Source organism: Chamaea fasciata, unplaced genomic scaffold (genome assembly GCF_029207755.1).
Source record: "Chamaea fasciata isolate MVZ Bird 193981 ecotype frontalis unplaced genomic scaffold, bChaFas1.0.hap1 SCAF_2, whole genome shotgun sequence".
NCBI lineage: Eukaryota > Metazoa > Chordata > Aves > Passeriformes > Sylviidae > Chamaea > Chamaea fasciata.
The window spans coordinates 41,652,689-41,676,498 of NW_027094087.1; the positions used below are offsets into that span (position 1 = coordinate 41,652,689).

The following is a 23,810-nucleotide window of genomic DNA, read 5'->3' on the forward strand; positions in this document are numbered from 1 at the left end:
TTCCCATCTTTCTTATTACCCCCCTTTAAGTATTGAAAAGCCTTAATAAGGTCTCCCTGGAACCTAGTTTTATTTGAGCTGAACAACTCCAACTCTCTCAGCCAGTTCTGATGGGAGGGCTGCTCCATCCCTGTGATCATTTTTTGGCCCCGCTCTGGACCCACTCCAGCAGGTCCCTGTCCTTCCTGTGCTGGGGTCCCCAGAGCTGGATGGAGGTAGTCACAGGAGTGGCACAGAGGGGCAGAATCCCCTCTGACTTGCTGGCTGTGCTTCTTTTTTATGAATTCAACTGAATGTGGCTACTCTGTGAATTCCTGACAACAGAAGTAGTTGTTTGTTTTGGGTTTTTTTTCCCAAATGTAGCTGCTGGGAAGATGGCAGAAGCTGGGTTTTTTTCTTTCACTGCAGCTCTTGCCACCAGTACCTACATCTGTCACCCCGAAAGTAATTAAATGCAATTCCTTTTGTATGACTCTTCTCTGAGGACATCTCAGAAATATTAGCTAGGATAGAGGACTTGTATCATGGAGAATCATGTGATGACGGTGAGGTGGTTTATGAAAAGGCATGCAGAGATGCTCAGTTGAGCACTTTTACTTGTAGAAGTCACTCCATCATGACTCCTGATGTTTTTCTGCCATTTCTGAGTCTTAAAGACATCTTACACTAATCAGGTGCTCTTGTGAGATCCTGATGCTTGCAAGTAGGAAAATACAGCAACCTATCATAAGGAGTAGAAAACAGGCAAAGACCATGTGCAGTGTAGCTCCTCTCACCCATTATTGTATGTTCATAAATGGTGTATTCAGCCTTACATTAACGAAAAATTGGAGAAGTCTGAGAGTGAAATCTTTTCAAATATTGCCAGATTTGAACCAAATCTGCAAAAATTCCAGATATGTTCAATACTGCATTAAAATCTTAAATTCGTTTTTCCGCCCTGCTACCCACTAAATAGAATGTATATTTATATAGCACATTGAGATATGGGGCTGGTTAGGAACCAGAAAACCTAATATTTGCAGTTAGTCCAGCAGCATATTTCATTTTCCATGATTTGTAGCAAGATTCAGCAGTAAGTTCTGACTGCTTTTGGATGTCACAGTAACAATTCTGGGAAAGGTGATTCAACCTAGGACTGGGTCTTCCTGCAGAGGAAAGCTGTGAAATGCTCAGTCAAAGGTACAATATTTCTGCCTCTGCTGGGACATGTTGAATGGAGTGAAAAATTAGAAGCTGCTGAAACAGCTGCCACCCACTTTGTTCTGGAAGATTTTGATGTAGTAAAATCTTCCTCTGCATAAGGTAGCCAGAGTCAGTGATCTTAATAACTTGTCTAGTAATCCATCAGTGATATCAAATGGATTGGGTGGATGTAAAGAAGGAACAGCTTTCTAAGTTACAAGGAGCCACACCATATTTCTATTCAATAAGCACTGAATTGCATCCAAAAGAGATATGTTTTCCTAGCCTCATTCTGGGTGAAAATGGTCCCTTTCTGGCATTCAGAAGCATAAATTTAAAATGCCTTACAAATATGGTTAAGATATTATATAAAGGAAAATTTAAATCTTCTGGCCAAGATCAGTAATGGTGAATAATGTTTTCAGTCCTGTTAAATCATCCATTTGAAAAACAATAAGATTAGTTGTGCAGGCAGTAAACTGCAGCATTTGGTTTTTTCTTGAGTTAGAGAGACATAAGGAGTTTTTACATATGCCTGGGTAACAAAACATAATGTCATTGCAAGAGGCTTGCACTAATGCAGTCTAAGTAGGAGAGGAGAGGCACAGCATGCGGTATGATAAATCTTCACTGCTGTGACCCTCACCTCAAGCTGCTACTCCCTAACTTTCAGCAGTGCTTATCCAACACAGATGGAACCTCTGCCTGGCACTGAACCACATGCTGTGCTTTGCCATGAAACCCCGACCTGTCTGTGCCAATACTGTCATTTTCTTTCAGTTGGGGGACCCTAAACTTAGGAGTTACTGGAGAAGCATTATGTATTGGGTGGGGGGAGGGATGTACTTAAACATGCTCACTTTTCACATGTCAGTTTTAAAAATATTACAGTAAATTATTTCAGCAATTTCAACTGCATAAAACCCACAAATGGCTCAGGGTTACTAATGTTTCTGAGGTGAAAGAGAGTTTTGAGGCACTTGGCAGTGGGCTAAGCTTACCCTAAGAGTGACTCCTGCAGCGTGGAGACAGTGTTACACTGGTGCTCAGACACTTTTGAAAAATACCACTCAAGTGAGGGATTTGCTGAGGGTGGTTAGACACACTGGTACAGGTTACCCAGCATTGTTGTCGATACCCCATTTCTGGAAGGGTTCAAGGCTGGGTTGGATGGGGCTTTGCGCAACCTGGTCTAGTGGAAGGTGCCCCTGCCCATAGCAGGGGACTTGGAACTAGATAATTTTTACAGTCCCTTCCAACCCAAACCATTCTATGACTCTATAATTCTAAGCCTTTAAAACATGAATCCTGACTCGCAGGTGTTGGACTGCAGCAGCCTATTCACATAATCCTGCTTATGCTGGAACCAGCAAGAAAAATTGTGCTTTTTTTAAAAAAATGCACTGCTCAGTGAGAACAGGATTAGGTAGTTGTTAGCAAAAGTTAAAATAGCTCAGAGTTGGGAGAAACTAGAATTTCTGCTGCTACTAATGACTGTGTACTGAACCAATATGAACAGTTTCTCCAAGGGACAATTTTCTGTCTTTTTTGTTTACAGCAAAGCTTTGTATAAAACAGAGAAGCAAGCTGAGTTGCAATCCCAGGTCAACTGCTGTTGTTTTTACACAGGCAAAATATATATTTAATTGCTTGTACCAAGAAGTGTTTGCATAATGTAATTGGAGTATCTTGCTGCAAAACAGCTTTCAATCTATACAAATATTTTAAACTACAGTCATCAGACCTTTAGCTGGTGTAAATTGTCAGAACCTCTTTGAATTCAAAGTAGCTATGGCAATTTTTAGCAGCAGTGGATCTCCCATTAATTGGAACTCCTGCTGATCCTCAAGGTGTCAGTTTGGCTTATATTTGTTTACAAAGCTCAGCTCGAGGAACTAAACTGTGTACTATACTCAGGATATACATAGAAGCTGTAAATACTCACTGCCCCTGGAAATTAACCATCTTATTTGGATGGCTAAATGAAGAGTGCTGTACTTATTTTAATAATTCACAACTGAAAAGTATCTGAGTACTGCTGTAAATTTCCCATTTCTAATTAGATAGGAATAAACATACATTCATGTAAAAATCCTTTATTCCTATTGTTTGACTAATATTTTGATATATTTTTCTCTAAGAGGTTTTTTAAATGCAGTTAGACAGGGGATTTTAAAATAATGTTTTTAAAAGGCTTCAGCTTCTAATGCAGCACAGAACCTGCCCAGAGCTTTTTTGCAATACTTTGGCTTTCTACAGACCAGTCAGTTCTTCAGGGGTATGTGAATTTTGCAAGATAGAATTCAGGAGGCATTCTCTGTGCTGGTGGGTCCTGAGCTGGACCTGAGCATTCTGCTGAGATGGCTGATCACATCCTTTCTTTGATAAGCATGAATATAGATATAGAGGAACTTAGCAGAAAAGCCTGAGAGACTCACTGTGGAAAAGCTAGTATATTATCAAGACTCACAACATGAATACTAGCAGTTCTTTATTTAATATAAATGCTGGCCAAGTTATGACAGCAAGTGCCAAGGACTCTATTTTGTTTGAACTAACATGTGAAAATGTTTTGATGACTGCTGTGCTTCAGTATTTGAATATATTTTTTTTTATCCAAATAACATGACAGCATGCAAACCTTTGTAAATCCCAGTAAAAATATTTCCCCTGTAAGATCTTAAATGTATTTAAGAGGATATGCTTTTAAAGCAGGCCTTTTGTCTTTAAAGTTTAGGTTATTTTTCTTGTAAAAATGTTCATGCATTAGCTCTCCTTTTTAATATTTACATTATTGATCCTTCGGGCCTTCTGAGTACACAGTGATGTAAGCTTTGGCTACATCTTCCTCATTAACAGAGTGCTTGTTTCATTCCTAATTTATTAAACATATTCAGCCAGTGCCATGCAGCTTTACACTTAATTTCTCTTGATGAATTGTCAAACACCCTTAAACCGCACTACATTTGTGTCATGTTACAATCTGCCATCAGTGCTTTTCAAAACATGGATAAAATAAACAGCTCAAAAGATGTGCAGGTCTTAATTTTTTGCTTGGTAAGGTTGCATTTTAATTTTTCCTGCTAAAAATCATTTGAATGGATGATATATACAATCTATAAAAATGCACCCACTTGTGTTTCGCTAAGCACATTTAAGACAGATCCTCAGCTACATCCAGGAAGCGCTAGGCTGGGGGGAGAGGAAGGGCTCCTGGCAGCTGTGGCCTCCTCTTCCCAAGCCACCTGGGTTGGATACAGATTAGATCCTGAGAGAATAACTGCAATTCACAATTGCAAGTGAAATGAGGTCACTGACCTTGGCTCCATGGAGCACCCTCTCTGCCTTATCCTGCGGGAGGAGGCCCTCCAGCTTGTGCCAGGAGTGCCCTGGGGCTGGTCTGCATGATGGCTGCACCAGCAGGTACCTGCTGGGAGAGATATCCAAAGTGCAAGGAGGAAAATGAGCTTGGGGTTGCTTGAGACACATCATCACTGATCAACACTGCCTGTGATACTGCATTCTCAGGAAAACTTGTTCCTTTGGTCATGATGTATCAACAATTGAGAGATGGGGACATTCTGAGTTCTGAACAGAAGCCCAAATTTATTGAGCACACAAGGCATTTATATAGGGTTTGTCTTGTGTGGCACTTATATTTTTGGTTCTATTTTTGGTAGCAATTCTTATTGGTTATACATTCTTTATGACATCGGTTACAGCATGATGTCAGGTTATCACTACTTATGACATCAGGTAATCATTGCAAAGTTTCACAACATGTTTCTTGGTCACTTCTACCCCAGGGAGCCTTTATCTGTGTCTGTCTCTTCCATGGTTTCTGCTCAGTCAGGCTTAAGATACCAGGCTCCTTTATCAGTTCCATTATACTCTCTGTTTCAACCCCTATAGTGATGCACCACCACATCTGTGGTTTTACTTCCCATTGTACAGTAGTTTGCTGATCCCCCTTTCTTTACAGGTACGAGTGTATGTGCAACAAACTTATAGGACAATGTGGTCATATATTTTATCATAATAGAAAGGAAGCCTCTGTATTTTGCCAGTTGGTCCATACCTCACATATGGCCCACCTATGGAGCTTTGTTCATATAACATCATTCAGTACTCCTTGTTGAACTTTGTTGTATGTTCAGAGAACCTGAGGTTAACCAGAGATGCCACCTCTCTGCACCACGTGACTTCTAAGTGACTGAGCGATTTCTGAGACTTGGAAATCCCTTCTGGGAACGATTTGTGAAAAGCCTTTTGGAGGGTTGGGATCTCTGCTCTGCTTTTGTCTCAGCAGCTCTGGGGGTGACCCCAGCATTTCTGGGACGATGGGCTGTACAGTTTGGCTGCAGTTTAAACAAGGCTGGTTTCGTCTCTGTAGGGTCTCATTAACGAGTCACGTTATTTTTGCACATCTTGCTCATTCATTATTGCAAGTGAACAACATCCCCAACTCTAGCAGTGAAACAACAGTGCCGCCATCTGTGATGATAACTGCAGAACTGTGCTAAGAATCTATCCAGGATGCAGGGAAGTATTTTTGCTTTCTAACACGCCAGTTACACAGAATTTATGAGTCTAAGTTCAGGAAAGAGATTCAGGAAAATGTCAAAGCTGTTTAAATAGCTAAGGCATTTAAGTTTTCCTGGCAAAGCTCTACCAGCTGCCTAAAATATTGTTATTAAATGCCTACAGCAAAGATCCTGTCTTTGTTGTAATGAGTACTTAGGTAACTGTCTGTGCCTTTATGCCAGTATTCAGTATTTAGGATTCAAAAGCGGATATTCTGAGACTGCACTTCATGGAGGCAGTCTCTGTGATCCAGGCCAAGGCTGAGTCCTTGGAATTGCACTTTGGGATGATGCTGAATGGTGCAGATGGGTGGTGCTTTCCACCCATCCTATGAACCATGGTGCATCCAGGGATTTTGGGAACTGAATGATTTAAATGAAAAGCAGCTGTGGCTGAGAGTATACATATTTGTATACAAGTATACATACATCTGGGTATGTATTCAGACTAACCAGACTGGAGAGAGCCTTTTCTTTCTGTTGTGTGTATTCAAGCTCTGGGCATTAGGCTGCGAAAACAGGCTTGGTCTTATTGAGCAGAATGCATGTCATGTTTTAGTTCCTGATTTTTTAAGGAGTGATGAGTTTCTGTGTTGAAATTGATGTTGGAAGTGTTGCATTAGGCGAAATTTTGTGTGCCTTTTCATGATGTTCTGCTACAACTGTCTCAGCTTTCCAGCAGTGCTTGTGATGTTGGCCATGGTGGTCCCTAGCCTGGACCTCTGTCTCATTCTCTTGTGGTGCAGGGACCTTTGTGTGTGTCTTTAGCAGCTGTGGTAATGCCCCCCCTGTGGTTGAGCATGTAAATGAGCTGGGTTCCGCAGTGTGGTCCACCATGGTGTTCAGGTCATTTGTTGCATGCCTCCCTCACTGCTTCTTACAGACTAAAGTCCAACAGATGGGTCAACTTCTAATCACTGATGTGATCCAAACTCAGTGGAAGTCAAAGCAAACCTCTCTGTTGGCTTCCTTGGGCTTTGGGCAATCGCCCTGCTGCAATTCTTTTGGGTAACAAATGAGGTATCCATTTGGAATCACTGATGTTGTTTTGCAAGGGACTGGGTAGTTCCATTGTCATCTACCTGCAGTTTTATCTTTTGATAACTGTGTAAGGTGTATCTACAGCACAGATGGGCTCTTCTAAAAAAAAAAAGAATGGATATATATTAATGTTTTAAACTGCTTACTACTGTGTATTTTTAGGGCGGTGGACAGTGATTTTAAATGAGTGATAATGGTTTAATTCTCATCCCGTTTTTCATACTGTAATTATAAAGGCTGGTTAAACATAACTGTGATCTATACATTGAAATCACCGTCCATGCACCCAATTACTTGTGAAGTGAGGGCTGCAATTTTGTCTGAATTGGCTTGACTATTACGTGCGAGGACTCTGTTTTCTTCAGAGTAATGAAAAAAGCAGGAATGTGCAGTGACACCAAGGATTAAGAGTCAAATATTAAAACCCTTGCCTGCTTTTTACTGTTAAACCCTGACTCTTGCAAAGATGTCAGTTCCTTTATTGAGGAATACACTGTTTTTAGTGGGAGTTTGGAGTAAGTGTGGTATTAAGGATACAGTCCTATTTTTTAAGATGAAAGAAAAGTTTCTGCCATGAAGAAACTCAGGTTCCCAAATGCCTTCCTCTGTGGCAGAACGAAACACTGTCTAGGGTGAGTATGGGTGATCTAGCCTGGCTCTGAGGTCTTGGTATATAACTTTTAATGCAGTCACCATTGCACATTTTAGGCTCTCAGTTATAACCTAGCTGGGAGGTACAGCAGTGTTGAGCAAAGGTTCTCTGTGTTTTGCTGACCAGAAGGAAATTATTTGTTTCCACATGTTGAGGTGGACCTGGATGACAAAGCAACAGAGAAAGCAGTGTGAAACTAACCTGGTTTTACATGGCCTACTAGACATGATGAGGACAATAATGTGTTACATTTATAAACAATACAGTTTTATTTCAGAGTGATGATTGCAGCTTAAATCCACATTTACTTCTTCACCCTTTTTATTTTCATTTCTCTATTGTGCTGTGAAACTGTCTATGGATATGGCTAATAACCCAGCTAAATAACCCTCTCATGAATGGGTTTCATTTATTTATCTATTTATTACTCTAGGATTACTATCAACCAGCTGCAGCTTCTCTAAATGACTGTGGGAAAATTATCCTTGATAATCTTTAATGCTTTGAAAGATAAATTTAAACATTTGGTAAGTGAGAAAGCTCTTTCCCTTCTACGTGAAAATTAAACATGAAAACTTATATTCGTTTTCAAAGACATCACCTAGTTGTTTTTAATTTATCTTGGAATATCCAAATGAAAGGTGTAAGTGGACATAAACTTGAAAAAAAAGTTGTAAATTATCAGGTAACATCTTCATCCAAAATAAGATAAAGATTTAAAATCCTTTCTCAGGATTTTAGCATAAGGATTGTCTTATTTGGTGAGCTTTAATGTTCACATATGAGAGACTACAGCTCAGAGGAAATAGTCTGAAGATGCTTTTTTCAGATGGACAGATTGATAGGGCTTCCCATCTGCTTTAAAATCAGCCTGAGATGAAGTGGCTTGTTGAATTGAGAGTTAGCGAGATTCCTTGGGATACATTTCATTTTTCGTGGGAGTGATCAATCCTGCCTGCAATCTGTAGAACTGTCAAAGCAGCTGCTTGTGTTATTGCTGCCCAGTGTGACAATTTGACATAGCAGCATTAAATTAGACCTTGTTTTGGATCCTGTTGAAGCAAGGAGTTTCGACATTGACTTTGTCGACAGCAGGCTCCAGACATATCTCTAAGTGATTTTCAGAATAAGTAATGTTATTCAGCGTTGAAGAAATGTGTTTCATCTATGGCCCAGTCCCAATGTCCTTAAAAAGGTAACATTTATGTTTAGTGTACTGGAAATCTGTCTGTTAAGTGGCAAGGCTGGCCACACAGTTAAGTTTCTGAATGGGGCAAACAGACTGAAAGCACAGGCTTTGTAATGAAAAGCTGAGTATGAAAAATCTGTAGTAAATATGACTGGTTCAAAAGCAATTGCTTCCAAGAACAAAAGGGACAAATGAACAATTTCATTCCAATTTTGCAATTGCTTCTCTCCCTCTGGAGTGTGAACCATAATTAGAGCACTTGCACAAAATGACATCTGTCAGCCTGGCTGCTAAATTCCCCTTAAAGATTTATCCACCAAGAGCAGCTTGTTACCACTCCCACTACAGCCTACAGTTCTCATTTTCCCTTTCAGGGACAGACAAGCAATTACTGTATCTCTGTTGAAAATCTCATATAAGTCTAACCACAGTGACGTTAGGTAACATCAGATCTATACACAAGTAGTTTCCAAACTTCATGACCAGCCAGCAAGGACCCATCTTTCATCCAGGAGGAGCTTTATAAAAAGCTGTTGCCAGAAGACAGTGAAGGTTTGTGCTGAAGCTGACAGTTGTCCCACAGATGGACCAGTGTAGTAAAGGACTCTCCATAAGCTGTGAAGTACCACTGTCTGTACCTGTTTGCCAGGAAGATATCTCTCTTAATAAGTGAGAGAAAAATTTCCATTCTAAGATCAGAAAGGACCCTCAGGGATGAGAGATCAGCCATCTCTAGAGAAGCTGAATCACAAACCCCAGTGTCTAATAGTGCCATATGATTTGATAGAGCCCTGCTGCCAGAGGATCTCTTCCTGGCCCTTCTCCAAGTGCTTTGAAGGTGTTGCATCCTCTCTTTGTTGTTGAAGTGAGGATGCTATTGACAGTCATAGTTCTTGTTGTATCCCACTCAGTCCTGACAGACAGACCTTGAGAGCATTAAACAAATTCAGAGAAACTCCATCTTTCTCAACCCCCTATCATCCCCAAAGAGCAGTAGTTAAAATACTGACGCCTGTCAGGTACTTTGGAGATGAACAGTGCCACTGATCCATGTGCCTGTGCAGAGCCACGAGCAAGCCTGGGCAGACCCCCATCAGAAAGAGCATACATGTCTGATAGGCATGGATTCACAAGGGACATGTGGACATAAAAACAGGAAGATACAATTTTACTGATACTGATGTAGTTGTGTATCATTAGGATATGTGACAGTTTAGGGTCTTAGTAATACAGATAGGAAATCACACACTTTAACAAGTGCAAAATTTTCTTTGGGGATGATGAAGGCTGCATAAATACCATGGCAGATTATTTATCAACTGATTTTAAAATGTTATCTAGTGGCAATAGTCACTATCATAAATCCTGATGCCCTACATTTGGGTTTGTATGGTGGTATACATTTATATACTGTCCATAGTGCTGCCATCCAGTCCGGATTCTCTCTGGACATCCTAGTTCTTGGCTGAGTTTCAGTACAATTCCAGCAGTCTTGAGTTCCTACAGAAGCAGTGGTTCTGTGCTTTAGCCTTTGTGTTGGCAATGCCCCTCTGCCTGCACAGATCCAAAGTCTCTCCCAGGTATTTCTTTCATCTGAAAAAAAAAAGCATTTAAACACAATATGGAGGCCACCAGGCTAACAGAACCCCTTCAGTCTGTTGTGCCCATGCCACTGTGTTGCTAGCAAAGCAGGATTTGTCTTTCATACAGCGGTAACAGAACATGTATAAACTCTCCAGGGAAAAATCCTCAGGATGTCCAAAAAATCTCCTTGTCTCTCAGCACTTAGCTAATTGGCTGGCTTTTCTCTTCCAACAGTGCTTGAGCTTCAGTTTGGCTGCACTGTTCCCACGTTTCCCCAGTGCAGACACCCTTCATCACTGCCTTCCTCCTCTATTCCTCAGGTGCTCTTTGGGCTGGGATATAGGGTGCTCTCCCAGAACAGCAGGGCAGTCCCTGGAGTCATGGCACTAAGCTAGACCCGAGGTCTTGCCTTTCAGTTAAGCCTCTTATGTGCCAAGGGAGCAGGACTCTAGAGCCTGCATCCCATATGTACAGATGTGCCAACAGCAGGGCTTCTGACAGACAGACAGACAGAACTCTTTTCTCTGTGCAAAAGAACTTCTGTCCCGTGCTTTCTATTGACTGGCTCTGGACAGCATCTTAGTGAGTGTGTGAGCTGTTAGTTCTCCTCAGCTCCTCCTCCCATGGCCTGTTTCTGGAGCCCTAATCCTTAGCTCATCTAGGATCAGTCTGAAATGCCCCATGTCAGAACTCTAGTGACACAGCAACTGGCAGCGTCTAGCACAGGCAATCTGGATCTTGCCTCTTTAGTACGTGGGGATACATTTTCTCATCTGCTTGAAAAAACAGCCTGGGCCCACACTGAACATACTTTAAATATAGATTCAAATAAATCTGTGTAAATCGTTTTTAATTCCAGGCAGAGTTTTATCATCATTTTGCAAAAATCGTTTGGGTTGGTTGATAGAATTTTTGCATTAAAATCCAAGCTGTTCTGAAAATCATTTCTAGAACTGGAAACATATTTTTCACATTTGGAAGTAACCACAATTATTTGTGCTGCCAAGGGCTTTGAAATATGGATATGAGAGGTTTATTTAGTGTGTGGATCAAGCTTATAAACAGCTTAAGTCCTCATTCCTTCTAACATCTTAACAGCTGTGCAGTTTCTTACAAAATATGTTTTATCGTTTCAAGAAATGCTGTTAACCTGGCAGTTTTAAAACTGAATGAACAAGGCCTCTTGGACAAATTGAAAAACAAATGGTGGTACGACAAAGGAGAATGTGGCAGCGGGGGAGGTGACTCCAAGGTTAGCCTCAATGTCACCAAAAGCGGGTAAACAGTATGTGAAGTAATTGGTGCATCTGCTGGGGTCTTACCTGCGACAAAACAGCTTCACCAGTAGCACAGCACTGCTGGTACCTGCAGCTGAAACCAAGGTGTATGCAATTACTGTCAAAGCAAAAATATTTGCATCTGTTTAAGCACCACAAGGGGAACTCGGAAATGGTCTCCGGGGTTCTATCCCCAGTGATAGACTGGGGTTCTATCACCAGTTTTCAGAAACATTCATCTTCTGAAATTGTGGTGAGCCTTTTCCAAGGTTGTTAAATACCTGCAGAAGCCTGCTCACCAGCTAATACTTTTTTCCTACTATATGGTACTACTCAAAATATTTTTCAGTGATGTTAGAGGAGAAGGGGAAAAAATCAGTGTGACTATCTCTGATGGGTAATTTAATGTATGGTCCAGGCTCAGGGATCCATTGTTGACACAAACAATAGTGGTACAAATTACAATTTTCACAGGCATCCAAAATAGGAAGACAAATTTCAGATAAAATATCTTCGTGCTGACATTTTCTGATATCTTTACAACAAATTGAAATCCATAGTGGTTCCCTAGGCATAATTTACCAGAATTTACCGGACGGGACTTTTAGACTGCATGCTGGGCTGAGGTGTTAACAGCTTCATATTCTTTCTGCACTCCTCTATCTTCCATATGGCCAGTACCAGTATTTCCTCGCTTCCTCACAGCTTTGTTTGAGAGACTGCCTGGTGCTGAAAGGAAGCAAAAACATGGAAGATGGTGAAGTGGGGGAGAACTGAAGTATTAAAAATACCCCTTCTGTTCCAGGCAGTATGTAATAATACGTATTTATGTGCTTGTGTGTGAACAATATATTAGAGAATGCTGCACAGATAGCTGCACAGGCACAGAGCTAGTCAGATACAGATGATTAAATTTGACTAATTTTTCATGCAGAGTTTATGTAGCTTTCTTTACGGTTGCCTACATATATTTTTTTCTTACTATTTTCTTTCCTTTTTTAGTCCTCCTGCTCTATTGTGCTGTGTCCTGGCCTCAGGGACCATCCCTTGGGCTGTTTTGCACTCACCCAGAACTGGTCTCCCAATCCTCTTCACTTTGCCTTGCAATCCTGCTGCTCTACCTGTTTTTCCCCACACCGCTCTGCTCGCCAGCAGTCACAGTTTCAAAAATGGTCTCTATTTTCTCTTCCAAAATGTTTAGATATATTACACCAAATAGCACTTACCTCTACTCAAGCCTGAGCTTTTGCATTACTGGGGGGGGGGAAAATTTATTTATTTATTTATTTGTCTATTTACTTTAATGTCACAAGCAGAGAATAAAGTCATTAAAATACCTCTATTTTCTTAGAATATCCTCCTCATAAGCTTGCAGTGGTTGAGAACTGAGACAAGAGCTAGATAGCAAGCTAAGGATGCTTTTTAACTTACTTTCCCTAATTACCAGCCACAGGTGCTGTGAGTCATGAAGCAGGAAAAAGGGAGCAGGTCATGGTAGAGGGACATGCAGAGCTTCACCAGGGAAAAGTCTGGAAGTGCTGAAGGAGCAAGTTTGGTGAGGTGGAAAGCGAGAGAAAAAGGAGCTGGAGGGGAAGAGTAGAAAAAAAAGGTGAGGAGTGCAGTTCATGGAGAAATAGAGGACCTGTGAATGCAGGAGGAAGGAAGAAATGAACACATTGCCAGTGGAAATAAACAGTAGGTGACACAGGCAGTTCAGGATACAGTAGAAAGTATGGTGGGCAGGACAGTGTTAGCAAAGGATGGAGAACATGATGCAGCTCAACCCGTGGTTCTGGGACTATACTCAGCCTGCCATGAGCATTCATCTGACCTTGGGCCTGTTTCTTGCCACAATTTTTCCCAGGCACAGTTGAGTGAGTAGGCAGTTCCAGGAGTCCTGGGAAGCTCCAGGTCTATCATGTGCCTACACTGCCCATGTTTGGTGGAACTAAGCATATAATGCACGTGAACAGGCCTTCCCACGCTTCTCAAAGTCTGCATTGCAGAAGCATCTGATCTGATCTTGGTAACTTAGCCATTTATCATCTGTAAAATTAATTTCCTTGTTCAGAAACAGTCTTGATCAATTGAAGTCAGGACCCTTTGTACTGAATTAATGGAGCTCTAAGTATTTTATTTCTTTTCTGCTAGCAAACTATCATTACTGGAATAACCAGGACACCATGTAAACCTGATAGCTACCAACAAGTCCTGAACTAAGTTCTTGCCTCCTTAAAAAGCTCAAGAAAACTTCTTTTCATTGTACAAATTTATAAAAAACAAACAGCACCTGAGGCTTGACTGATAACTGTGCTGTTACTATTTGAGATTCATTATTCAGAATATGAGAGTGTAGACCCACAATATCCCTTCATGATAGTACAGAGGACTACAGAAATGAGGGAGCTTCCAGGGAGTTTGGCTGTTCTCCAAAGGTTTGTATTGCTCTGTAAAACAAGATGTCTCCTACCTCCATTCTCTGCTGTTAAAAGGTTACCTCTAACCTCCCCATTTATTGTTCCCTTTAAGGGACGATCTTCCAAAATTCAGAAAGACAGTTCAGAAAGCTGCCCTGTGTGAACCACCTGTGATTTAGTGATCTGTTTAATTAGTTCCTGATTGAAGATAAGAGTGAGTTCCTCAAGTCATTTGAGTGTTTCTGAAAGTGTTACCTCAGATCCTAACTTCATGCCATCATTTCATTTGGTGCATGGGAAGGTACCAAAACTTTCTGCCACTTTGCTCCATTGTTTTTATAAAGTGTGAGTGGACAGAAGCTGTGCTGATGGAATTCCTTTCCATCTCTGCTGGCAGCCCTCAGGAGAACACGGTGGCCTGTGTTTTCTCAGTCTGATGAGTCTGACCATACACCTAATGGCTCAGCCATGAGTGGGTAATGACAATGCTCCTAAAATATACCCATGATTGCATTTTTAAAATCCTTGTCTACCAGAATTCTGTATTTGATTCAGAACCACTCAGTATTGTGATTTAAATGTTATAATTGCCCATTTGTTGTCCTGAACACAGCTAGCTCAGAACTTCATTAATGCCATTTTAAAACACTCTGATTTTGCTGATGTTGCTGGTTCAAGATCCAGCCTGAGGCTTTTAAAAAATGACCCTTCCAACAGCAAGTGATTGATGACAGGATAGTAGGAAATGAGTAAGAAGCCAAGAGAGGAGGTAGAAGGACTGAGAACATGATGAAAATTTAGAAAACCAGTGTCCCTGTGCCCAGGTCAGGCTGTGCCAACACTGACTTCAGCACATGGTGAAGAACAGGGTCTCCTGTGCTGGCACACAGCAGTTTTGCACAATGGCTATGTGGGGCAAATTCTTCTCCATAGATAAAAGGTAATTTTATTTATTATTTCTCATATATTATCCTACATGAACTTGAGGCAGTTGCATCTTGTTTATATGCAACAACAGAGATTTTCAGCAGCTGTACACTGGAAAAAAACTATACTGATTTTCACAAAGTGTGCCAGTTTATTCTAGTTGAAGATTTAGCCCAACATTAGTAATTCAGGAATCACTGAGCAATTGAAAAAACCCCAGATCTAAACTGCCATATTAAGTATACAATACTGAACTTTATGGGAAATTTAATTATAAATGCTGAATTTATCCCCTCTATGTGACTTCAGTACATTGCTCTTGTTCACATACAGCAAACCATACCATTTTTTTTGCTTCTGTCCCCTTTAATATCAGTGGGTCTATTCACCAACTGATTGTGTAAGAAATCTAATAACAAGTTGTAGTCTCTGAGTTTGTGACTGACATGGTCAAAATAAATGAGTTTCCCTGAGAACCAAGGTGATCTGGACATGCATCTCCCATAAGAGCTGTTGAAACAAACAAACAAACAAACAAACAAACAAAAAGTCATTAAAAATTACTGTGCCTGCAATCACTTGCTGTGATTGCAAAGAGGTGTATATATGCTGGGGTTCTGAAAAACATAGGCGAAACATCTTCCTTTTCCACTCCGCAGCCCCTTAGTCTGGGCTTCTTATATTGGATCATGTGCATTTCCCATCACAGCTGACTGATTTCAATTAGCACATAAATCCAGTTTTAAAGGTGTAAAATATTTTAAAATATTGTAATATATAATTTTAGGTTCTTCTCAGAATGCTTCTCCCTTATCACAGCTGGGACTATCTGAGGGCAGATGTGAAAGAAATGTCACAGAGCCTTGTTAAGGCAGGCAGGAAAGACAGGAGCAGAGGACAGGCTTTCTTGAGCTTCAGCAGGGCCTTCATTCAGAAAGTTTCCACCAAAATTCATGGAGAGGAGATACAAGCACCTGGCATCAGTCACATCAGTGCTGCATCCCAGTGAAAAATGGGAACTTTCTCTGCTGACCATAACCATTGAGATCACTTAGAAATTGAGGACAGCGTGGCAATTTAAAGTGTGAAATTGATTGTTTTTCCCAAAGAAAAACCTGAAAGCTTCCTTGCAGAGACAATGCAGAAAGGATGACATTAAAGGAACTACAGTTGCAAAAAAGAAAAAATCCCCTGCTTATTTCAGGCTTTATATGCCCAAAGTGTTAGTGCTGAAAAAAAAAAAAAAAAAAGAAGCAAAGGACATGGAGACATCTGTTTTCTGACTTGTTCCCACCTTGCTGGTGGCCTTTGATAGTTCATGTCTATTTGTAGTTATCAGTTTAATCAGTTTAATCTGCAACAACTCCATAGACTTCTGATTTTTCCAAGCGAGAACAGTACCTGTGTGCCCCCTTACCTTTGTCATAACCAGCCCTGTTACACTGATGGGATTTAGGGAGCATGGGAATGTGGCTCAGTGCCAGTGCATGATATGTTACAGATGACGGCTATTCAAATAATATTACTTATTTTGCACCTGCACTAGAAGCCAGCAGAGGATCATGTTGACAGGCAACTTGCCAGCACCCCAAGTCCACTCATTTCACAGCTGTGGGACTCTCATTTTCCACTGTCAACCTGCACAGCCTGCTGCCAGAAGCCTTAAGGCTAAATGTAAGTTTGAATACTGGAAAAGAGCAAAAAATGGGCATTTTTGTTTCTAGAAGCAGAGTATTGCATATAAATTAAATGTGTGGGATTTGGAAAGTGGATGAAGCTTTTTCTCTAAGTAGAGTGATCACTTGAGAGTTTCTGGGAAATCCTCTCACCCAACTGTGGCTGTCAAAATTTTCTCTAAGGCACCAAGGCTTCCTCAGTAGTAAATGAAGAGACAGGCATCTCAACATCATCCTTTGTTAATATTGTTATCAAAGCCCACCATTTGGAGGTATCTACCTTTTCCCATTAACTGCAGTGAGGTATGGACAGACAGACAAAGCTTGGGGCATAATTTAGGGGTGAAAATATTGAGGTGAGGTGAATCCCCCCACTTTAGGTACATATAGAAAGAGCAATCAAAATGTATGAAGAGGCAGGGTCCCTAGAGCTAAGAATAGCATCCAAGGCTCAGAAGCTGTTCCTTGTGTATTAAATAGCTATATATAAACCTGCACAAATATATTAATACATAAGCATTTGGGGACTTCCAGTTAAACCAGTTATAGAGTGTAATAAGCCCCTTTCCTCTTCAATGCAAACTATTTTAGTGGCTTCAGTTACTATACTAATTAATGTTTGCACTGGTTATTTATTTATTAAGCCTTGAATCCATAAGTTTGTTTAAGTAATGCATGGATTATGGCATATTGTGGGAGATAAATTTTCCCATAGGAATCTGCTGGCACACACAGGATCATGTCATTTAACACCACCAGGCTATCTATCACATACCATTTCTGTTTATCTCCCTGCTTCTCTGATATATATTGTATTTGCATGCACACCTGCACATAAATAGATATCCATATGCCCACCACATTAAGACATGGACAATGATTTGAAGTGGAAAGCACATAAAATAAGTCTGTTAATAATTTAAGATGCTTTTAAAAAATATAGTGATAGATCTGCATGAAGTGGGCCATTACCATAATACTCTGAGAATATTCAATGATTTTAAGCAACTTCACTGTAAACCTATAGCATTTCATGATTCTGAGGCATTGGATTAGGTTTCATTTCAATATTAATATATCAATATTAACTGTTACGTCACCCTAGCACTAGCATTTAAAAAAAGCTATTCCAAGTAGAAATTTATCACCAGCCTGGGACCCTGGAAATATTGACAGGAATAAGTGAGATTAAAGGAAAAGCTTTGAATTTTAAAATAACGTTAAAACAGGAAATGAAAATGGAAGACTCACTGTCCTTCTTAGCTGAGGATAAGGGGATCTTCGCAGCTCTCCCCCCAAGTTCTTTGCATGCAGATCTCCTATTACACAGCTGTGCCAAATGGTTATGGGCAGCACAGCACAGGAAGCATCTTCTTTTCTTGCCAGGATAATTTTGAGGGCAGTAAATGAAATACCTATGGCCAAATCATATTATTAGTTTGTATGCATACAAACTAAAAATAGATTGAAAGCAAGGAACACAAATTAATGTTTCTTAAGTCGCATATGCAGTTGTCTTACATCTCTGAAGGGTATGTTGTTAATATGTGTAAGCCAATAGTTTTGGGTTCACAGTAATTGCATACTATTTATTTACAAATCTTCCCCAGCAGTATGTGCCTGTTACCTAAAGCGATGGAGCAGGTCCCGGTCATATGTCTGTCTCTAAACCTGGGCCAACAGTACATGACATAGCACCCACTGTGGCCTCTGCTCTGTCACTTTGCAATGCGATTCTATGTAGTTTTACTTGAATAACATAAAATAACATATATAATGTTATTTATGTTATTTTCCACGTGAAGAACTCCTGTAAACCTTGCCGTTTTGAAACTCAGTGAGGCAGGCGTCTTAGACAAGCTGAAAAACAAATGGTGGTACGATAAAGGTGAATGTGGACCCAAGGACTCTGGAAGTAAGGTCAGTCGCTACAGTTCGGGACCTAACTATCGTGTTCACAAAGCAGTAGAGGAAGTAATAAACAAAATGACATAGAAATAAAATAAGCAGCTGTAGACGCAGAATGAATCAGCTTTGGCCCATCTTGGTGGGGGTCACACTTTAATTTAAGGAAGCACTATTGCATTTTAAAGTCTTCAGTGATATAAATCACCAAACACCATCCCACATATTCAGACCATCTTTTGAAGAAACACAAAGCAGATTTTTGGGTTTGGAAGAGGCAAGCTGGATTAGTTGTTCCCTTCCTGCCTGGAGGGTATGGACTTTTCTCACTGACTGCTTAGGAAATGTCCCTTCACACCTTTTTTTGGACCTGGCCTACCTCAGCAATTTTCTGAAAAGGAGAAATGCTGGCAGGAAGGGTTGCCTTTCATTGCTGGCCAGGAAGGTGGTGTCTTGCAGCCTTTGGGGTTGTCCCTGGCCCCTTGAGGGCCAAGGAAAACTTAACTTGAGCTTTGAAGTGAAAGGCTTCAGTAGTTAATAGTTTTTACAGCTTCCAGTGTTTATCCTAGTCCATACCCAAACAGTAATCCTGGCAATTCCAGAGAGCTGACAGCTCCTTCTCTTTATGGGGACAGACCCAGAACCAGGTATTTTCTGATGGCTGGGAAACACCACAGTCAGTGCCAGCCCTGTATTTGAGGAGTCTGACATTTCTGCACAGTACCTGGCTCCACGCCAGCCTCTGCAGCCACAACTAAAAGGAAAGAATGACAGACACTGACTGCTTGCTGCCTGCATGTCCCTAGACTTACCTTGATAAAATTAGTGTGGGAAATAAGCTTTCAACACATTTCGCTTTTTCTGGCAAGTGCTTTGAAAAAAAGGAGTGAAAGCCATTTAAGAAGATTACAAAGTACCTGTAAATAACAGCTGAGAAAGCCTCAACCTACCACCTACATTAGGGCAGGTCTTTCTCAGTCCTGCCTCCTTCCTGTTTTCAAGTACCATGGTAGCAATTGCCACCAGAGGAGCAGTCATCTCCAAGATACTTAGACTCCTCCTAGCCAGCTAAAAAGGCACAGACAAAGCAGAACCCAGATATAAGCCCCCGTCACCTCTGTACTTCCATGGGAACCTTCACTGTGCTAATCCACTGGTTACACTATGAATAGTGCCTCTTTAAATTAAACATCCAAATCTTTTGCAGTCTTCATAAGTTAAAATTTCCTAGAGATTACAAGCAGAAGTTAAATACTCTCCTTATTTTAGCTAAAGATAATATAGTCTGCATAAGAATAAAGCTTTATAAGTATTTTAAGGCACACGGTGTAGCATATGAAGTCAATCCTGAGAGAGTTCATTGAGAGCTATGCTAAAAAAGCACATGGATTTCAAGTCAAAAAAAATGTGCTTCATAACTAAGCAGTGAAGTATAGAAAAATGTAGAATAGCAATTTACTACAATACACCCAAGAAGGTGATTGTTTGTAAAATTATGTATATTTAATAATTCGCTAAAGAAAATCCTCACTTTTATCTAAATTATGAAAAATGTGTTAAATTGCATAAGTTGACGTTTAGAAGTATACTGTTACTGAGCTTAGTAGTCCATGGGCATGTTCCAGAACTGTATCTATAATAATATAAAACCAAAATACAATAATAGGTAAGAGGCAAATATATCACAATGTGTATGGTCCAGTGTGCACTTTCAAAGGAAGTGTTTGCTCAAAGAAAGAACTTAAGCCTCGCATGTTATTTTCGCCTGTCATTTAAGTATCAGAAGCTCAGTCTGGATCTTTTAAATTAACAGCAATGCCTCTCACAAGTACAATTACGGGTTTTTGTAAAGATCAAGCAGAGTCTTGTGTGATATAAATGGATTTCTGGATTCCAAGGCTTCTGAAGAGCTTTACATAAATGCAGTTTCATATCAGTGCTGAAATGTCCCCTAAAGAGAGCTAGACATGTCATTGTTTAATTCTCCATGTAATGGAAGTAATGCTATGCAGTAAGCAAGCAATGACATCCTGATATGTTGGCAATATACTTGGAACTTTTTTTTATGCCAACCAGGAAAACTAGTTGCTTAAAATATACTTTATAGATCCAGATAGGTCAAATTTTGCTGAAGTACATAAACAACTGTCATTAAATTTCAGCTAAACACTGTTCTTTGTCTATTTGTAATGTTTTAATGTGTGGTTTGTGCTTCCTGGGATCCATTTTCCAGGGTTAACTGTGTCACTTCTGTTTTCCCAGGACAAGACGAGTGCCTTGAGTCTCAGCAACGTTGCTGGAGTCTTCTACATTCTGGTTGGAGGCTTGGGCTTGGCAATGCTGGTGGCTTTGATAGAGTTCTGTTACAAGTCCAGGGCAGAGGCGAAACGAATGAAGGTGGCAAAGAGTGCACAGACTTTTAACCCAACTTCCTCGCAGAATACCCAGAATTTAGCAACTTATAGAGAAGGTTACAACGTATATGGAACCGAAAGTATTAAAATTTAGGGGTAGGATTTAGGGCCTACTACAGCGAGTGGGTGATGCATCTTGTAACGCAGTGTTGTGACATGTCTGTCTAGTGGTGCTTGCTTCTGAACAGAGCTTTATATTTTGGAAAACTTCAGTGCAAAGTGGTTCAGTTCTTTTGGCTGCAGATGTACAGTATATTATTCTATGTTGCTAATAGACATCTGCATTGCAAGGAATTTTTAACATGAAAAATACATTTTGAACAACTGAAAGTTGTCAAATCAGTTGTGAAATGACAACTATTTTAAATAAGAAAGTATATATTACAGAGGGCCAGTTTTTAAGTACTTGATTGGAAAGTCTGTTTTCCAAAAGGTTTGCACTCTACTCATGACAAATTGCTGCAAGCCTGTACTGTTTGATGTTGGCCCTATCTGTAACCAAGATTTAGGATAGGCAACATCACTGAACCATAGTTAACCTAATGGAAGAAAAGGCACTGTTACAAGAAGTCTAAATGTTGTTTTACCTTCTCTCCCTCCTCCCCTCCCTGTTCCTTCACCCTCCCTTTGATACATGTTTTATGCTAATTGTGTGGCTTTTTTTTTTCCTCCCCACAATATCCTGCTCCAGGTCAAGTTTTGCCCACTGTAATAGACACAAAGAATCACTAACCAGTGAATAGACCTTGATTATCATCCTCAGCTTTCAGTAACAAACCCCCTTACCTAGGTCAAGGCTAGTGTATTTTAGACATTCATGCAGTGATTTTGGAGGCTGAAGCTCTGATGCTGCCGAGCTGCATCCTGCATAGCTCCCCTGAGTAGGTGTGCAGGGATGGTTTACTAATGTACTTGCTCCCATCTGTGCAGTGAGTATCTTGCCAACTTATCATTAGACAAATCAACTCTGTGACCTTTGGAAATGGCACGCGGCAGCAAATTGAGCTTCTAAATATAACTTTTACGTAGCTCCCAAGCTATGCTGGCTGCTTTGTAAGTGAATTGTGCAGCTAGCACCCTACCCTGTCATGCTGGTGCTCCCTTGCCCTTGCAAATAGCAAGCCACATGTCTCCTCTGTTAACAGCTATCTTCAGCTACATTTTCCTGAGCCATCCCTAGAGTGGAAGTAGAAAACACAAATTTAGGGAAACGAGATGAATAATATAATACTTACATTGCCACCTAGGGAAAAAAATAATAATAAAAAAAAAAAAAGCTTGTAGGAAACAACAGGAGATACACTTACAATTTTTTATTTATTATTTGTATAGCGCTGGAGTAGACGGCGCTGTACAGTAGGTGAAGTGTGCCAGACACATAACAGGTCCCTGTCCCGAGGAGGTTACAGCCTAAAGGCACAGCCCGTTCAGTACCGAACCATTCAGTACAGAGCAAACACAGAGTGAGCAGAGAATGGTGTGTGAGCATTGATAGCTGGAGCGCTGCGAGGAATAGGTGGGTTCTCGGGGCGCGAGGGACGGGGCTGGCTGGGAAACTGTCCCCTACACACTGTTCTGTGGGGTTGGCTTTTCTTCCCTGTTCTACAAGGAGTCATGACCCTGGGTATATTCTAATTGTAACAGAGCTGCCAATTTCCCCATGTAAGAAAAAAAGCAAAAAAGAGTTAGCTGTGGACTTCATTCACTAGTGAAAAGGTGAGGCACACTGTGTGTCAAGGGGAGTCCAAGAGTATAGACCAGTGTTCATTACTGTGAACTGGGACACAGGACTTCCAGATGCTAATATTAATCTCCCAAGTCTACTCCCTACTGTCAGTAATAAGGGTCTCAAAAAGAAGTAATCCTGTGCAAATCATTGTGCAAAATGTAAGTGAAGGGTGCTTTTTTTCCTTTAAATTCTTTAGGGATGTGCTCACAACTGAGAGTGTCCCCAGGCTGGTATAAAAGTAAGAATCCCAGAAAACATATTCCTTATCAAGTTTACAGAGTGCAATGCATTCAAAATACAGTCTTTAAAAAATCAAACAAAAAATTAAGCTTCCATTCAAATACTGACCTGACTCAAATTGGCTGAGCGTGCTAAACATGGCATGACTCGACAATCCCTGCAGTTGCCACCCAGCTCTGTTATTCCAGTGCAACAGACACTGATCATACTTGTAGAAATTATTTAGTCTTATAATAAAAAAAATAGAGCTAACTGAGTTTTGTATTTAAAGGAAAGATCATAAGTACCTTACTCTAACGTGGATTTCTGTGCAACTTGTAACACAGAGATGAATTCCTATTGGAAAAATATATTTTAAGCAATTCAAAAAAGATGCAAAAATGTTGCATTTTATTTTACTGAAAATTCATTTTTGGGTCACTCAAAGCTTCTGATAACTAACATTTTAGGGTGCAGACTTTTAAATTCACAAGAAAATCACTAGGATTTTGAACAAATATTTACAGACTTATGAAATTTTTCTTCCTACTTATTTGGCATAATATTTATGTGAAATTGAGAAATTTCAAGTCAACTTCTTATAAAAATGCTCATGCTCATATGTGGATGACTGCCAAGGCCCGGTCATCCTCTCCTGGCCACACTGACAGCGAGAGGTGCCTGTGTGGCACAGTGCACTGGGGGACTATGCCATACACGTGCTAGTCAAATACCCCTGTTTAGCTGGCAGCATTAGAGAGCCCATGATGACGGCTGCACATATTTCTGTAGAAATATGTCTGTCTTACACATTTTGAAACCTTTGATATGTTTTGGGTTTTTTGTCCAAGGAGTAAAGAGATTACATGTTTTGGAATTAAAATTTTCTAATATGGAAAGATGTCTGGTGGTTCTAACCTGCATGAGTAACCAACACATCTGACTATTTAAGCTAACATCAAATAGTTTTAATAGTATATCTTTTAAACTAATATAAAATAGCTTAAATAAC

General features: G+C 40.3%; 1 protein-coding gene and 1 long non-coding RNA gene across 11 annotated transcripts in view; one reads left to right on the top strand and one right to left on the bottom strand.

Moving 5' to 3' along the window:
• Window positions 1–23,810, top strand: part of GRIA4 (glutamate ionotropic receptor AMPA type subunit 4) — a 219,464-nt gene that overhangs the window by 190,981 nt on the left and 4,673 nt on the right. For 2 of the 10 annotated variants that reach the window (XM_066175756.1, XM_066175767.1), the window contains exons 14-15: window positions 11,372–11,486; window positions 20,699–20,833. In XM_066175756.1, coding sequence (XP_066031853.1) covers window positions 11,372–11,486; window positions 20,699–20,833 — 250 coding nt within the window. Of the gene's footprint in view, window positions 1–11,371; window positions 11,487–18,336; window positions 18,458–20,698; window positions 20,947–22,182; window positions 22,367–23,810 lie in introns of those variants that run through there. The other 8 variants (XM_066175758.1, XM_066175759.1, XM_066175761.1 and 5 more) reach the window with 8 other exon arrangements.
• LOC136285080 (uncharacterized) lies at window positions 7,606–12,942 on the bottom strand. The gene is made up of 4 exons (XR_010719357.1): window positions 12,849–12,942; window positions 12,104–12,240; window positions 11,557–11,605; window positions 7,606–10,243 (listed from the first exon to the last, which is right to left on the bottom strand). It is a non-coding gene; the product is annotated as an uncharacterized lncRNA (long non-coding RNA).